Source organism: Anopheles maculipalpis, chromosome 2RL (genome assembly GCF_943734695.1).
Source record: "Anopheles maculipalpis chromosome 2RL, idAnoMacuDA_375_x, whole genome shotgun sequence".
In the NCBI taxonomy this organism is placed as follows: Eukaryota; Metazoa; Arthropoda; class Insecta; order Diptera; family Culicidae; genus Anopheles; species Anopheles maculipalpis.
In genome coordinates this window covers 3,653,871-3,671,693 of record NC_064871.1, presented here as the reverse complement: position 1 = coordinate 3,671,693, position 17,823 = coordinate 3,653,871, and the positions used below count along the sequence as shown (strand labels likewise).

At 47.1% G+C, this 17,823-nt stretch overlaps 7 protein-coding genes across 8 annotated transcripts in view; 5 read left to right on the top strand and 2 right to left on the bottom strand.

Annotated features, from left to right (window-relative positions):
- The window catches only part of LOC126558178 (probable serine/threonine-protein kinase DDB_G0267686), a 213,276-nt gene that overhangs the window by 78,980 nt on the left and 116,473 nt on the right, over positions 1-17,823 (bottom strand). The gene's annotated exons all lie outside the window — the stretch shown is intronic.
- LOC126559990 (keratin, type I cytoskeletal 9-like) overlaps positions 1-17,823 on the top strand; it is a 101,826-nt gene that overhangs the window by 78,177 nt on the left and 5,826 nt on the right. The gene's annotated exons all lie outside the window — the stretch shown is intronic.
- On the bottom strand, positions 85-2,651 carry LOC126557348 (glutamate--cysteine ligase). Its single transcript, XM_050213077.1, has 4 exons — positions 2,368-2,651; positions 1,259-2,003; positions 322-1,116; positions 85-255 (listed from the first exon to the last, which is right to left on the bottom strand). Exons 1-4 carry the CDS (start codon positions 2,627-2,629, stop codon positions 87-89), a joined length of 1,971 nt encoding a protein of 656 aa, XP_050069034.1. The 5' UTR covers positions 2,630-2,651; the 3' UTR covers positions 85-86.
- LOC126558451 (hornerin-like) lies at positions 8,737-9,862 on the top strand. The gene has a single exon (XM_050214472.1). The coding sequence runs from the start codon at positions 8,745-8,747 to the stop codon at positions 9,792-9,794; it is 1,050 nt and encodes a 349-aa protein (XP_050070429.1). The 5' UTR covers positions 8,737-8,744; the 3' UTR covers positions 9,795-9,862.
- Positions 10,396-11,232, top strand: LOC126559559 (keratin, type I cytoskeletal 9-like). Its single transcript, XM_050215729.1, has one exon. It carries the CDS (start codon positions 10,411-10,413, stop codon positions 11,227-11,229), a length of 819 nt encoding a protein of 272 aa, XP_050071686.1. The 5' UTR covers positions 10,396-10,410; the 3' UTR covers positions 11,230-11,232.
- On the top strand, positions 12,222-13,161 carry LOC126558739 (keratin, type I cytoskeletal 10-like). Its single transcript, XM_050214797.1, has 2 exons — positions 12,222-12,273; positions 12,365-13,161. The coding sequence occupies exons 1-2, from the start codon at positions 12,222-12,224 to the stop codon at positions 13,159-13,161; spliced, it is 849 nt and encodes a 282-aa protein (XP_050070754.1).
- LOC126559411 (probable glycoprotein hormone G-protein coupled receptor) lies at positions 16,736-17,265 on the top strand. Its single transcript, XM_050215564.1, has 2 exons — positions 16,736-16,817; positions 16,943-17,265. Exons 1-2 carry the CDS (start codon positions 16,748-16,750, stop codon positions 17,263-17,265), a joined length of 393 nt encoding a protein of 130 aa, XP_050071521.1. The 5' UTR covers positions 16,736-16,747.

Below are 17,823 nucleotides of genomic sequence, written 5' to 3'. Positions count from 1 at the left end.
TCTCTCCCTCCCGCCGGTCATCCATCATCTGGCGCAGAATCATCCCGCTTTTAAGTAAGGATCATCACTACTGTTAACAACTACTACTAACAGCGCTTGGTAAGATGCTTCTCGATGGCAGCCGGAATGTTGTCCGTCGTTTTGGAGCTAATGTTGTTGCCGAGCAGTTCCGGGCAAGGCAGCACGCCGTCCTGGATGTCCTTCGCCTTTCGCAGCAAATCGTAACAGTTGCCCTCGCTGATGACGGAATCATTTCTGTCGAGGAACAAGAAGCGTCAGTAAGAATTACGGGAGGATACTGGAGGACGTATGTTGACTTACTTGTATTCGGGATGTGACACGACTTGCTGACGTATCCAGCTCGCTGTCGTCATCAGCTCACCGGACGCACGTTTCTGTATCAGCTTCAGGTACTGCTGAATCGTGCAGTGTGTGTCCGCATCGACATCCATCGAACCAAGATAACTGTTAATCAACGGCACCAGTCCCGGGAATGTTCCCTTCCCATTAATAATCTGATCGATCGTCATCAGCTCATACTCATCCGTGCCCGAATCAGTGGCTGCCGAATCCTCGGTGGTGCCATTTTGTAGCTGCTGTTGTTCGGTCGATGTTCGTTGTGTCTCATCACCATCCGGCTGCTGGCGGGCCGGACCGGGCGGTATGGCGGTAATGTTTTTCTTGAACCAAAACCGTTCCGTCAGTACCGCACCACGTTTCTGCGAGTTTTGCATGTTTTCGTCCACCTTGCTGATGGGAATAAGGAAATCGAGCTGATACGAAAGTATGACACGAGTCAGCAGTACGACAAAGCACACGATGGCCGCATTCTCAAAGTCGGTCAGCTGTGCCTCGCACGGCCGGAACTCGACGCGCCAGCCGATCGATGAGTTCGGTGGCGGTGGCTTAAAGCGCATCGTTTGCCAGTTGGTTGATTGAATGTTTTCGAAGTGATCCGTGTCCTCGCGATCGTTCTGGTGGATCTTCTCGCTAAACAGCGATACCGAGTCGCGTATGAAGAGATGGGCGATATGTTGCGCCAGCAGATGATCAATGTCGCCATCGCGGAGTCGCTTGTAGAGTGCGTCGTCCAGCACCAAAGGCACATCGTTGTATCTGCGAAGATTTTGGAATGATAGGAAGGCGTTAAAAACAGTTCAATAAATCGATCGATTCCGAAGTGTTCCAAAATTGTTTCGGAACCAGAGTCAATCCCGACAACGGACTCGGTTCAGATGGGCTGGAACGAAATACTTACTTCTCTCCCGCCGGCGATAGGTACGAATCGATTGAATCGTAACGCGATTTATAAATGCGGAACCGATCGTTCTTCAGCGGCACTTCGCCACGTTCCTCGCGCGTTCGACAATCGACCGATGCCGAAATCACGTTCCACCGGCAGTCCACATCGGTAAGAAATCCTCGATACGCCGGACTTGCCGCCGTCAGCGCCAACATAATCGGACACATCGGCGTTAGCTGATCGTATAGCGTACGTGCCTCGCTAATATTACACGCCTGGAACGTAAGCTGCAAACAGCAACATCCCATACCGAAACCCATCGCATCCATATGCACGTAGTTTGGGTGGGATGGTATGCTTCCCTGTACCGGCACCTTTGTATCACGGTCAGGAAAGACCGGCAAATTGATTGACACTTTCTCACCCCGCCGTTGACGAATATTGCGCGTGAGCGTCTTGAATCGTGGATGCCCAGGGAAGATGGCTTCGTCGGGGAAAAAGTTTGACCGTGCAGCACACGATTCATCGTCCGGTGTCGGGACGGCGTGCGGGAACGTAAATCCCGGACAGCCCAACCGTGGGAAGCTTGTAATCGACATTACGACTTCATTTTCCGGCAGCAGAGCGGCCACCTCCATTCGCCGGTAGCGCATATTTGCCTCGACGACATTGAAATGGGCCAGAAGTCCACCGTACGGTTTGCCGGGCGTACCTTCGATCATGTACGCTCCATATTCCGGGCGCCAGAGCGATTTTACTCCTAAAAATAAATGGAAAAAAACGTTACTAGTCGAGTCGGTGTTTGTCTATTATCTAGAAACTTTTGCAAAAACAATCGCATTCCATCGAAAACAATGTGACGATCGCGGAGTAACATAATATACCATATTTCATTACAACTGCCCTCCTCCCGAAGTGGCATGTAAACGCATTTTATCACTCGTATCGTCCCGTAAACACTGGGCGAGGCACGTTTCTAACGTGATAGCAACGATCACGTGTTCCGTACATCAGCGTATCTTTCGCGCCAATGTATCATTGTTACTTTGCTTCCGTGCTCCTGCCTGTGCAACAATTTTCTGCACCAATATCGATCGATCATCGTCACCGAGCGCTGCTCTTACCTTGCGGATCGGCCGCTTCCTTTTCGTTCAGCTTAGCCAGAATTTCTGGTGCACGGAGCGATACCTGCACCGCGCGCTGCTTATCATCGAAGCGGACAATTATGTACTCCACCTCGTCACCCCACTTCAGCACATCACCCTGGCGGTCTTTAAGGCGCGCGAACAGATTGATAAACTGCTCGATTCCGTGCTCGCGGACGTGCTGCGCCAGTGCCTTCGTTTCGTCCCACGTCAAAGGACTTCCTTCGCTTAGCAAACCCATCCTGCTCTGGTGATGGTGATGGTTGTTTCGTTGGTTCGATTTAGACTGGCAGTGGATATGAGGAGGTTGTCCCAGTTACAGTAGAACACAAATTATTTCGTTATCTAAAATTTAAGGGGAAGAGAGTTTTCGAAACGTTAGAAATATGTTACACACTTGAAAGCTGCGCTCATTTATACATCTTATCTATCTATAAACAGCTACAAATGCGTTTTCTGCTTCGAAATAGTAAGTTTCCCTTCCATAAGGTAAATATAACTACCTTTGCGTGTTTGTTCTACAAATAATGATCTACCGAAGGACGGAACAATTCACAGCGGCCCATTCACTAACGACCAATATACGAAGACTAGCGTCCCAGCAAGATTTTACGTATGCTAAACGAGGCTAGCGTGCACTGAGTAGTGGCAATCGAAGTACACATGGAGTTGACTACCATTACACTGTTTGCCAAAAATATGATCTACATGCGGATGGAGACTTTTTTAAATAATTATTCAGATATTTCTAATACTTTGAATGGATACTTGAAATGTTTTGTAAAGGCATGGCAAGTGTAAAAAACCAGGCACTAGTTTTTCTAAATACATTTTCTATAATCAAGTGTTTAAGATCGTGTAAAATGGTTGCTTTCTGACTGTTTCTGGTAGGATATTTTAGCGAGAAAAAAAACGTTATCGTACTGGGAATTAAACTGTGGATGATTGTCAAGGCGGGGCAACTCCGTGCTAGAGGCGAAAACGGCTCCGATCTACACACAACATAGCCGGGGTTCAGATCCCAACCGGATCGTTGCCCCTTAGTTAGGTGTGACTATCCAACTGTGTGGTATTAGCAAGTCTAGCTAGCCGTTCGATGGCCGTCATCTAGTAGGTCGTTAAGTCAAGAAGAATAGGAATTGAATGATCCTTGGCAAACAGATGTCTGCTTGATCTTGATCTCTTGTTAGAGAAATCTTGAAGAAAGTTGTCATTTTTTAAAATGTTTTGTATTGAAACCGAATTGGTGTAACCGGATCATTCAATTAAGAAGCTCATAAAATGAGTGATCTAAATTGGGGTGCTTATTGAAACAAAATTATCATATGGATTTGTAATTCTTGTACTATGAACATCGAAGATGTTAGTTTCCCGAATACTTTTAAACGATCCTTTGATCGTAAAGACTCTAACATTTTGCAACACACTGTATACAGTGCACCACGTTCAACCGCGTTCCGAACGATTCGCGCCCGGGTGGGGTGGGCACGATGATGATGCATAGCAGGAAAGAGGCAAATCGTGACAAGACACATTTTTCAAACTGCTCTTAGAGCTGCTTCCACCGGTCCAAAGATAGAGATGAATTGCTTTGGCATTCTGCCCCAAACCGCGCGCGCGTCACACTACCGGTGGGGAAGCTCCTAGGCGCCACTTAAACGTTTCGTGACGAGAAAGTACACGCTGGTGTTAAACATCAGAGTTTTCTGTCGATGGGGGGGATTAGTGCGATACAAATCAAAATCCAAAGCACGTGGGTTTCGGCGCAGCGATAAGAGAAATACAAGCCGAATAAGGATGATGGAGTCGTATAAAATGGGAAGCTTTCCCTATTACGTAACGACCGGGCCAGCCAGGCCAGACTGCTCCAAAACATGAATAGTTGTTTGCACTTGTTACTCTAAACCGCGCATTCCAACCTGTGGAATGTGTGGAACCGAAGAACACGAACGAGAACGGAAGGTCACGATCAATAAGTTGGGTGCTAGACGGGGCCGGTTCAGTTTCGCTCCCTTCACTACACACACACTAGCTATGTATTTATTGCGGACCCTTCGATTTGTTTTCACTTTTCATACACACCGGCCGTTACCATCGCAACCCTTTGCAACTACCCTAAGCAACTACGTTTGAAATTATTATGAAAGCATCTTTTTACTATCATCCCAGTAAATCCACGAATCAATGAGAAAAAGAGCAAACGCACTGTTTAATCTTAAACCGGGGGATCGACCCGCCTTTCGATTTCACTACATTGCACAACTGATACGGTGTGTTTTTTGGGGGTTTTATTTTTGTTCCCTACACCACGGACGCGCGTTACCCTCTTCTCTCACACACCACGGATGGCGCAATTCGAAATCAGAACGGAAAACAAAAATACTCTACGCACTTTGTGGGACCGGCGGGAGTCGTTCCTGCGGGAAAAGTGGTTCAAGACAAATCCGGGACACACAGATAACCAAAACGACGCCAGACGACACCAGCTGTTTTTTTTCTTGTGTGTAAGGGGTCTCCGTACACGGTTGGAATGATGCGCGTACCACGCTTCCGACCGGGGCGACGGTTTACTATATACTAGCGCGGTTTCTTCTCGCTGCTAGCGCTGTTAACCTCTCCGAGGCACGGTCGCTATCTGTCCGTGTCTCCCCCGTCGGCGATGACGATGGAAGCAATCAGGCTACGTAATGAGTTTCAATGTGTGGCAGACAAGGTACCTCCCCGTCAGGAGGTCGTCATTCGAGTTCGAACCAATGGCGAGCAAACGATGACGATTCCGGTACGCTCGTTATACGCTGTTTAGGTAGGCGTTGGGGGTTGGGGCCAAAAAATGTGTTTTCACACGGCCCTTGGTGCTTCACTGAATTGGGGTGCAGAGTTTGAACCTTTTTTCACAGGGCATACCACATCAATATTTGCCAGATAAACAATATCGGTGGACAGAGAGCTGAACACTTTGGATTTGTGCTTACAGAGCTCATTTTATTCTTCTTCTACCCCTATCAAAGTGTGCTATTCCACTTTTGCTAGAAGGGAAAGAACTAAATCGGGAATGAATTTACACAACCTTACGTCACCAGCACGTAGCTGGCGGTGAGATACATTTCTTCGTAGCAGGAAGGGATGTTCTGGAACATGTTGATCTCTATCATGTGGTTCGCGATTCCCGAACTCGAATCTGCAAGTCATTGGCGTCTTATGTTGCATACGGTACCATCGATTTAGTTAAATCATTCTAAACATGATGTCACTGTTAATTTCATGCCACAATACTGATGCAACGGCCTTGATAACGTTATGAACTCAATCAGAAAGCCTTGCCGCAGAGAGTGCGAATGCTATGCTATGATTGATGTCATCGCTATCCAATGCGCGATTACTATTTGGTAATCGTTTTCCAAAACATTCCTACAAGTATTGACTAAAATTTCATTTCAAGGCACTTTCGCATTGTGTCTCATTACGAAGGAAATCCCGCCTACCCGGCACTTCCAGAACGTGGCTGGAAAGAACAGCTTGGAACAATTCGTAAGCAAACGCACTACAAATACTACACTACACTACACGTACACAACATTTAAAACCGTACCGTGCTAAATTTTCTCCACAGTTGCACCGATTGGCCTAGAAATACTTGGAATTTGTAAGCTGGAACTGAGGTACGAGCGAATTATTTACATTTACTTTTTTTTCTGTTTTCTTTTCGTTGATTTTTTTTATTGACATTCGTCTGTCAGCTGCGGCATGTTGCATTTGACAGCTCCCATGGCGGCTCGGCTCAGAGCTCTGAGCACAGTGGTAGATTACTATGCTTTTATTTTAAAATTTTAAAACTAAGTACATAGTATTTATGGTCGTTATTTTTCATATGAAATTGAACGTTTTTCACTTGTATTTAAAATTAAAAATATCTGTAGAAAGCAAGTTAGATGCTATACAAGCACTTCTCAATAACAGTGGGTGGTTCATTCACATAATTATTTAAAAAGATATAATGCTTTGAAATTACTGAGATAATTCTTCATGTACTATTCAAGGGCGGCCAGTTGGTAGAGGCGATAATGGTTCCAGTATTCACTTTGCAGGACCAGAATGCATTTCCCATCCGTACCGTTCCACCGTAGTGAGGACTGAATATCCAACTACTTGATATCAGCTAATCTAGTAAACCATTAAATGGCCGCCATGACCTAGTAGGCCGTTAAACCAAGAGGATGAAGAAGCCTATTTAAAGTTGAAGGTTAATACGCTTCGAGGAAAATTGGCCCGAAGCTACATTAATTCCTACAATCTTAGGCAGCCTCTACTTCCTCCAGCCAATGAGATCGCTAAGCTCCTCTATGTCTCATATAGAAAGGGTCATTAACTAGGAACTACGAATTAGAGCATTAGTACAGCATCTTTCACCACCTTCTGGATATCTGCACACATCACTCGAATTGCCGTTCTCCGCCAGAATAGCCCACAATTCTTATCCAATAGGGACTGCGATTCTTAACAGTTGATGATCGATTAAGTTAGTATAGTCCTGCATACTTTGCAGCTAAGGTTGTTGTCCGAGGTGAGGATCGTACCTCGAGTTCAATGCCAAAAACTAATAATATCTCTAATCAGTTTCTTTCATAGTTAAATCCACTGGAAACCAGTACTAATCGAAGTGTTCCACGAACCTAAGAATTATGTTAGACCATTTGAAAATAGTAATCCGGAAGTCAAAGTCCTACCGAAGAGTATTCAGAGCATACTGGGCTATCGGTATCCGTCACATGATTTACTACGCTCAAGAAAAATGCTCATTCTGCAGTGTAAATTAGAATTTCACAATAACCTGTTTTTGGCATACGATGTCTTCATTGTGAAGAATGCAAATTAACTCAAAACGCCTAGCAGTCCAGCAACAAAACAAAGCAAACTTGTATGAACGAATCTCGGTAAGAGCTTTCGGTGTGTGGACTGTCATGTTCTGGGTTTAGTATCTGAGCGACCTTCGTATTGACACAGCACCGCGAGGATCTTCGCCAGCCGGTAAATAACGTATCACATTTGCAAGATGCAATTTAAACGATCCGATTCGACTCTTCTGCTGTTGCTGATGGTTCTGGTTAATGTGTTTGCCCTGGTCACTGCTGGGATTCCCCATCGAGTACGTCGCGGTACGTAGTTGGATCGCGTCTTTGCGTCGGCTAATGGATATCATCCACGCGTTTATAATCCGGAACTGTGGCTGTCCAAGTGTTCAATAGCATTCATTTTTAATTAAACTTTTCCTCTTACACTTCCAGCAAATGAACTGCAAACAAATCAAGCACGAGAGCTACCACCAACGTTTAGTGTCGTTCAGCCTGAAGTCTTTTTCGTGTCTTATGGCGGTGGCGCTCAGAATACCAATCGAGGCGAGGTCAAAATAAATCCCCAAACACTCCGTCATCAGCAAGTGGTGTAGCTAGTCGGCTCCAGACTCCAGAAGAATTTTTGATTTGATTTTGAGCAAATGAAATAATTATCAAATAAATATCGTAATTACTCAATTAAACTTATAAACACAATGTTAAGCACATATCACATCACATCTCAGAGCTGTCTGCACATTGTCTTCAAGTGCTAATTGATCAGTTTTATTAATAGCAATTCAAGCGATCAATATCGGCAACCGGTTATTCTGGTATGGTTGACATCGATCCAATCATCCATTGATTCCGGGCTTCTTTACAGGCATCTGATACTAATATCAGTGTTAAAGCATCAATAAATTCACAAATTCTATCGACATTGATCAAATCAAATTCGTCCCTTGCTTGGAGTCAGCAGAATTCAGCAAAATAGATACAGTTTCAGGGACAGGGCCATCGCCACCGATCGCTTCCGACCTCCGGTGTTGTCTCCAGGTCATCAACTAGCGAAGGAACCGGTTCCTCTACGCACCGTTGAACTTCGGGTGACAATAGTTGGGCTCGCCAGGGTGAAAACAAGTTTCCCTCAGCCGATAGACGATCGTCGAGAGCGATCATCGTACATCAAGTCAGTCCGGTGCGTACGCTTCGGAGGGTTTTCCCTGTGTTCCAGCTGAAATGCATCCAAAATGCGACGGGAATTCCACTGCCAGAGTTGGCTGGCAGTGGACCACGAGACGAAAGTACCGCGGACGGCACGATAATGCGAGTGTCTATCAGCTGTTTGCATGCAGGTACGGGAAGCGATTGTCGAGGGCCTATATAAACATAGAACATACATCAGGGTAGCTAGTCAGTCAAGTTACTATCGTTCAATCAAGTAGTTCTGCTTTCTCGGGTACACACAAACTCCGGCTAATATTTGTAAACAAACCGATCCACGATCGATAATCAGTTTGCTCGATCATGCAGAAGCAATTTGCGTTGCTGCTCACCGTCAGTGCGCTAGTCGCAAACGGTTACCCCACGGACCTGGGTCATCAGCATGGAAGTGGTAGCAGTAGTGGTAGCTCGGCCATCAGTAACTCACAGTCTGCAGGCTTTGGTGGTTTTCCGGCACTGCCCGGCTTCCAGGGAGGATTCGGTCAGCCACAGTTCTCGCAACCGCTTGTAGCGGGACCGGGTCACACTGCCGGTGGATGGAGTCCGGATGTGTTTGGCAAAGGATTCCCATTCCCTGCTCCGGGCAGCAGTTCGGGAAGCTCATCGTTCTCCAGCTCGTTCTCGTCGAGCCACGGTGGAAAGGTGACCGGTTCTCAGTCACAGGCACAGTCCGGTAGTCACAGTATAGGACATGGTGGATCGAGCTCGGGAAGCTCGGCTGGATCGCAATCGTTCAGCAAGGGTGGTCATGGACATCATGGAAGTGAGAGTGGAAGTGCCGCTGGCGCACAGTCAATTTCGCACGATCATCACGGCCATCAAGGATCCTCATCCGGCGCTCAATCGCATTCTGGCAGCCACGACGTTCACGGTCACGATCATGGAAAGGATCTTCAAAGCGGTGCTGGAGCAAACGCACAATCGCACTCGGCCGGTCAGGACCATCACGGACTTCATGGAGCGGTTGGCAGCTCGGCTGGAGCTCAATCACAGTCGGCTTCTTCGGATCAGGGACATGGACACGGTCATCTGACATCGGGTAGCAATGCTGGCGCACAGTCCGTTTCACAGTCTGTGCAAGACGCACACCACGGACATGGTCACGGACCGGCCCACGGATCCTCCAGCTCGGCCGGCGCTCAATCACAGTCGCAGTCGAGTGTGGCGAAAGATCATCACGGTTACCAGCATGGTTCGGGAGGTCATCAGCACGGACCGGGTGGACATCATCAGGAGTATCAGCACGGACACAGCCGGGACGGTGAGGGATTCGGGGTGCGTGTGAGCGCGGACGAATCGCAGGACGGATCGGTGAAGAAGACTGCAAGCGAGGCTTGGGTATGGAAGGATTAAGCTGGCCGATTTCTTTCGGTTGATAATTATGTATTTATGAACATTAGCACTGCTAATAAAAATAGGATTACGAAATAAATAACAATGGAAAAAACTGCAACACAATATATTTGTTAACGACATTAACTTAAAAATTGGAGAAAAGGTTGATCCTGGGTTGGTGAATGGTTGGATCGATTTTCCTTATTTGCAGATTCTAAGTAGTAATTACGATCGCACCTTGGAACGAAATCATTAAACGGTATAGCAATGTCTGCTAATTATTGCTACCCTGTAAAGGTTTAATGAGCAATACTAAAGGCACATTTCCGTTTCCAATCAGTCTTACGAAGAGCAGCCACTAAGACACTGTTATGAGAGCTGCACTACGGCTTATCATGCGGACGCAAAGTTGGGAATGTTTACGTGTAGCGTTATCAGGTAGGTCATTCCGTCGTAAAAACCAGAATCCTCACTGATAAATGGAATCATTTGGCATAGGAAAACAAATAAAACCCCAACTGCCGTACACAATCACAGTTTGTGGTAAGTTGTGAACCTTCTTCAAACCTATGCGCGTCCTATGGTCAACAGTTGAATTTTCTTCGCTTGCAAGTTGGTTCAGTTAGTAGGGAGAATGTATTACGCGCTAGCAAGTGCTTTGCTGGTGGGCTTATTGGTCGCCCAGCCCACCGCCAGCTCTCCATTACCACAAACCCAAGGATCGTCCGCTGGGGCGAGTGGTACCGGATCTCAAGGAGCGGGTTTCGGGTTTCCTGGTTTCAATGGAATGGGCTTTGGTGGACAAGGAGTTGGACAAGGAGTTGGTGCCGGATTTCCGGGAGCAGGCTTTCCTTTCTTTCAACCTCAGCCTGGCGTTGGCACTGGTATGGGTTTCCCACAGTTTACAGGGTTCCCGAATATGGGAGCTTTTAACTTCGGGCCCGCCGGTGCATTCCCATCTACTGGATCACAGTCCTTTGCCGGTAGCAGTTCGTTTAGCGGTGGGCATAACGGAGCCGGAGGATCTGGTAGCAGTGCAGGAGCAAGTTCACAATCATCCGGCCATCAGCAGCCAGAACACGGTTTGATTGGAACTGGAGGTTCGGGATCGGCACACACCGAACAGCATCCTCAGCAGGGCCACATTGGCACGTCAAGTGGTGCGGGTAGTTCCAGCCAGGGACAATCGAATCATGGTGAGCACGGTGGACATAGTGCGAGTGGTGCTGGATCACAATCACACAGTGCGGGTGGACATGTACCGGGAGGATTTACGGGGTCTAGCAGTGGAGCTCAGTCGGGTGGCTCTTCGTTCGGACCGGATGGACGGCATACGGAGATAAACTTCGGCAATGGGCCAGGGGATAGTTTCGGAGTGCGCATCAGCACGGATGAATCAGCCGATGGAACGGTTAAAAAAACTGAAACCTCTTCATGGGTGTGGAACAAGTGAGACTGTGCGTAACTGGATTGCAACTAACTGATCATATTACAATAAATAGTTCAAAAACTCTTGTTTAATGGTGTGTTGTAGCTGAACGGATGATAGTCGAATTATTCTAGGCTTGCTGGAAGAAAGAACCGTCATACCCGTAACATACGATCTGTTCGAAGCAGTCAAGCTGTGACCTCATAAAAGCTCTCATCAACCGCCATCGCAAGCAAACAAATCGTCGATCATGATCGATTGGGAATATCCAGCGCCGGGCATCCATCACTGACGTTGTTTTGTTGGGAATTTGTTGTCCAAACTTTTTCTTTTCTTTTTCTTTTTGCTGCTTCGAAATAAGACTTCATCAACAAATCCGGCAAAAATTCAACCATGACTTTGAATTCTCTTTCAATCAATCGGTACCAAGCGCACGTCGTCCAATACGCACGATCACCATCCCCAGCATCATACCCTTGGTCAAGAAATTCGCTCGTTCGTTGTATATTGCTCGGGCTCACTAAGTCTAGGTATGATGTTCCTGTCTTAAGCTGTCCCTTCCCGCCTCCATCTGGCATTGGTTCCATCTACACAGGTACGAATCCTGACGTTAAACCTAACCCGTTGGCTTTTCGCACCAAGAAAACCGACCACTTCTGCGGGACGAGTTTGTGTTGTATATGTCAGATGTAATGTTCCTGCTTTTTTGTTTCCTCCTCAGCCCATTCCGATCCCATCGAAGACTTGCCGATAAGGGTTAGATCTGGTGGTCTGATGGTACCGAGGGAAGGGAATGCGAGGAATCTGCGACCACGACACGAACAACCGACCAACGTTCGTTTGCGAACGATTCCGCGCCATACGTTAAAAGCGGGACGCAGTGCGCGTAATTGAATCACATCGAGTGAATTAAGCTAGTGCACGGAAGCTTCGGATCTTCATCGATCGTGTGTGTGTGTATCTGTGTAAGCGTTTGTATAGCGAGATCATCTTGAAGATCATCACCGTATGCTGTGATGCTTTTACCGGTGCTGTTTGTTTGTGTTACCGTTTTGGGGCGTCATGTTGGTAAATACTGCTCGGGTGCACTTAGCAAAGAAACCATATGTTTGCATGGTTGAGGTCACGTAATTCGTCCACCATATCTCCCTTCTCTTAGCTGCCAACGTATTCAACTACAACCAATATCCTCAGGCACAGGTGAACGCTTGGACACAGGCATGCCGTAGCTTCCAAGCGCAGGCCTTTGCCACCCAGGCCCAACAGAATCAGTTCTTCACGAACATGTTCCCATCGGTGCAGCTACCACCACTACCCTTCACGGATCTTTGCTCACAGTCTGGCTTTGCTGCGGCCGGTGCTGGTGCAAGTGCCGGTTCGTTTGGCCACGGTGGTGCTGGTGTTGGTGTGACTTCGTTTAACAATCGGTTCGGTGGAGATGACGGTGGATATGGCGGAAGTGGCGGTGTGCAGGGTGTTAGTATTAGCAGTAGCTCGAACGGATACGGCCAAGGTGGTACTACCGTGACGCACTTTGGCAATGGCGGTGCATCGTCCAACTACATCCCGCACAATGGCGGCGGATTCTCGACAGGGAATCGCTTCGGCGGAAGCTCCGGACAGGGTGTGAGTGTTTCGTCCTTTGGTACGAGCAATGGTGGAGGGTATGCAACGGCTAATCGTTTCGGGGGCGGTTCCGGTGGTGGAACTACACATTACGCTTCGAACAACGGTGGATCGGTTAGTTCGTACGGTCCGAATGGCGGAAGCTTTGCATCGGCGACCCGGTTCGGTGACTCGAACGGTGGAGGCGGCTATGGAGGCGGTGGATATGGAGGCGGTGTTAGCAGCTATGGCGGTGGGAATGGTGTGGCCGTTGGTGCTAGCGTTTCGTCCTCCAGCCACGGCAATGGTGGAGGATCAGTGCAGACGAGCGTTTACAAGCAGCACTACTAAACTCACACAACAACAACAAAAAAACCCAAGCTGTGATCTGATCACGTCCATTAGTGTTAGTTGTCGATAATACATTGTCAGATCGTCACTACTGTGTATTGAAAGCATCCCTTATCTGTAGCGGGTCGTAACGATTGATCTGTTGGAGACTACTTTTAAAATAAAGCTGCTTCTTATTGGAAATATTGTGGGATTTTCGTTGAATTGAATTTATTTGTTTTGATCGTAATCTTAATAACCCAATAAAGGAAATACCGGCATCTTGCTGCAATAGCTTCACAAGGGATGTCGTACACTTAAAAAGGCGCAGTCTACATTCAGTTTCGACAGAGCTGATGAGGAACTCCGGGGCCTTTTTTCTGTATAGGATAGTCTACATAACCCAGACTTTACAGTATCCTCGCACGCACGTTGTTTGATTTTTTTAAAACGAGGACACCACATCCTCACTAAAAGCTTTACCGTGCAGGTCGCTTTTTTTTTTCTTTTCAACCAAGTAAATCATATTTGTTGTTTTGCGAAACAAAGTCTATTGCGTGTCGGCTTTTGTTGGCAAACAGAAAAAGCGCGTTAAAATATGCATAAAATTAACGTTCGATCTCACGCATAATTTTGCACCGCCAATATTCGTGTTCGGGGATTGGTGTGTCGTCAGGCGATCCTTCCACAAACGATCGGACCAAAAGCAAGCGTTACATAAGCCCTTGAAACGAGAACATCAGCCCAAAAGTTGGGTTGCCCATCCCAACATTCCCTCATATATGGTAAAGCTTGTATAGCGCGAAAGCTGCGTCGTATGCGGCCGGTACAGAATTGTTGGTCACACAGCAAGTACGTCCGAAAAATAAACGACACACACCGACCAAGATTTTACAAAGCCGTTGTAGCATTCGAAACGAAAAACAACAAAACTCGACACCAACCGGCACAACGTAAAGCGAATTGTGTAGCAGATTCGATGTAGCTCTTCGCCGGGAGAACCGGTTTCCAGCCACGGAGCATGAAGAAGCGTCCGGAACGACGATGTGGGATGCAAAAGAAGACTACTTATTGATATCTTTTTGAGCAAAAATATAAAAAAACACATTCACACAGCACAACTATACTCGCGAGAAGAAGAACAAGACTCCGATCAGACGAGGAGCTTAGCCGCGAGACGAAGACCAATCTGACTGCCCGCTGGCTTAAGACAATCTTCGTCTTTTAGAGTGGGACTCTCGGCAGAATCTTCAATCTGCACGCACAAAGTTGATGATGGTTTGTGAGGAAGTACGAGGCGAAGATAAATTGAATAACTGCCCTTCCCATGGACACCCTACGTACCCTACGATCACGACTGCGGCTCGATCGATCATCATGCTGCCTCTCTGTTCTGTTTTGGTTCGTTGACGTTTTCCTGATCAACGCGAAGGTTTCCGGTAAATCCCAATCACCCAACCAGGCCGGGTCGGTGGGCTCAACAACCGTAACGATCGAATGTGTGCTCTAGTATTTAGCATCATGAAGGTTACTCTAAATTGGGCCACCATTCTGCTGGGAATACCCCGAGGACGAATGTTTGGTTTTACCCAACAAAACTTCCGAACTGGCTGGTTATCAAATTACTTCCGGCCCTTTTTCTGGGGAAGGTAGAACCGGTTCCACCGAACCTTACGTCGGTTATTCGCACGTACCAAACCAGCATCCAATCTTTGCTCCGAAGGTTCGATAGCATGAGAAATTACCAAAAGTTCTTCTCTGTTGATTATGAAACAAGACAAACAGAACGCTTACCCAGCATAACCCCCATACCAAGTATTGTTAGGAGCGACACGCGCACAAACAAAACCCTCACACGCTACATCAACCTTGGACGAGGTTATGTTTACACGCCGATTTTCGTGTGAGAAGAACCAAAACGTAAACAACATTAGACGCCGTTTGTCTTCCTTTTTTGCTTGTGGGGGTAGAATCTCACTATCATCTGGTGGAGGTTCTTCTGGTTAATGCTGTGGACGGATCAGGCAACAAGTACAACTAAAACGTTGATCCTCACTGCACGCCATTTTTTGGGCAAATAGCACTGTTACTGGAAGCAGTTATTCAACCGGAAAAAAGCCATAACGATTTCCGAATCCTTTCTCTTCTGCTTTACCTTATCGGAGACGAAAAATCGTGGCTTTCTCCCCAAAATTTGGCAATTTATAAAAACAAATCTCATACTAGTTTGGATCCAGTTTTATTTTATTTGGATCCAGTTTTCAGGCTCTTTCGTGAGCGAATCTAGACTGGTTCGTCTTGTTTTTGGTGCAGAAAACGTATTCACATTAAACGAAATATAAAAATCTACCGATAACGATCGTGATCTTGTAGATTTAGAAGCTGACTTCATCCTCAAACCCAGTGTTTTGTTGGTCCATTCGTACACCGGTTAGGATATGGGTTAGTGTAAGATTCTGTTGACAAGCTTCTCAATCTCAATATCTCTCTCTCTCTCTCTCTCTCTCTCTCTTTCTCTCTGATGCAGAGTTGAGAAGGATGTTGTTTTGGGGCAAAAACACGCGAAAGTCCAAATCAAGCCGCTCAACAGTGGCAAGCTTCGAGCACACAGAAAGCTGGTTTTCCCCCAATAAACACATATAAAACAGAATGAAGAGAGAAAGAAGAAGAAACCAAGCAAACTAAAGCTTAAAAATGGGAAAAGTAAACTGCCGAACGCAACAGACAATATGGGCAGTTGTTGTGTGGAACCAAATACACAACCCAACGAGAGGAGAAAAAAAAACATCGCTTGCATTAGCGCGTTTATCAAAACGGATCGGAACGGAACGCTTGGCCAGACTTTGGCGACAGTCTTCTAATGGTTGTTGATCTGTCGTCGAATCGCCGGACTTCACCGGATCTGCACACATGTAAAGCACACTGTGAATGTGAGAAAGGTGTGACAAAGATTTGGAAGTTGCGCGAGAAACGCAGGCAACAAAACAGACGCGGGCGGGACGGATTTTTACGACAAAATTTACATTCGAGTCGGTTGGTCGGTTGGCAAAGGTACCCTCACGAGTGACCGAAATGCAAAATGCCTCCGATCGTCCAGATCTTCTTCGCAACACGCGTGCCCGGTGGGCGAGAGACCTGCGGGAGTCCTATGAAAGAGCTTGTCACCAGAGCATATGTGTGTGTGTCTGTGTATGTTCGGATGTGATATCAGCAACCGAGTCTTCATGGCCCTCCAACTCACCCACCCCCCCTCTGCTTCCCCTCCCCAAGAACCGAACCGGGCTGGAAAACTGGTCTTGGACGATGCGATCGAATGATTCTCCCCAAAAAACCTACAAGGCCCTACGAGATCACCTACTACCGCAGCCAATCTTTTGGATGGAGGAAGGGGAAATCAGTTGGTGCGGAGGCTACTGGTGTCGTCTGTCGTGTGCGTGAAAATGTGGGGACAGTTGTACGATGGTGATATATAAAGCAGCGCGTTACCGGGATGGACGATATCAGTTGTTCAGCGTTAAGCTCACGAAGTAGTAATACCGTGTTTCCTTGCCCAGTGTCTGGTTTGTGTGTTCCCGGTGTGCGGTGTGCTAACAGTACGATATTCAAGATGAAAGCAATGGTGTGTGCTCTTGCCCTGGCCGCCGTCCTGGCCGTTGCCAACTGTGCCCCTTACCAAAGTGAGTGACCTGGGCGAAACAGCTGAAGCAAGCAGCTCTTCAGCATGCTGCCGATATGCCCAAAAACCCCGAATTCGCGATCGTGTGTACGCTGTGAGTCTAATTCTTCCACCATATTTCCACAGTCGCGTACCTGGTTCCGGTCGATGCTCCGGTAGTCCGTGTTGCCCGTTCGCCACAGTTCAGTGGTAGCGCCGCTAATGCCGGTGCTCAATCGTTCAACGCTGGCGGTGGCTTCCCCGGCGGATTCGGTGGATTCTCTGGATCAGCCGCTAATGCTGCGTCGCAGTCGTTCACGCAGGGCGGTGGATTCCCCGGACATGGTGGATTCTCTGGCTCGGCTGCTTCGGCCGGTGCTCAGTCGTTCTCGGGTGGTTCCGGATTCCCCGGATTCGGTGGATTCAGCGGCTCGGCTGCCAACGCCGGCGCTCAATCGTTCAGCGGTTAAGTACGGCTAGCGTCGCGCGCAACTTCGCCGAACAGCAAACGCCCAACAAAAAAAACAAACACACACATAAATACTAATACCATGTTACTACTCTACTGACGGCCAGGATTACGTTCTAGAAATCGGTAGTCTGTACAATTTACACACGCAAACACAATGATTGCAAAAAAAAATTAATAAGAAAGCACACACACGCAGAGAACGTACACGCGAAACAACGAAATTACATTGACACATTCATGACACTTTGCCCGGTTTTGTCGTTGACCTGACCGCGGAAACCAACTGCACCAACAACAAAACATCGTACGAACGACGAACAGCAGCATAAACTGTGTGAAAAGAACAAGAACAGAAGCAAAAAAAACATACTCAAGGTGGTCGATTGTGATACGTTTGGATAAATTATAACTCTTTTTTGTATAACAAAAAACAAACAAACAAATGCATGTTTTATTTGCTGATTGTTTTGCTTGCGTTTGGAGACAATTGGTTGTTAACATGCAGCCAATGTCGACGCGTCGGTAGAACGATGTCAAACGAAAGAAACGCGATCGT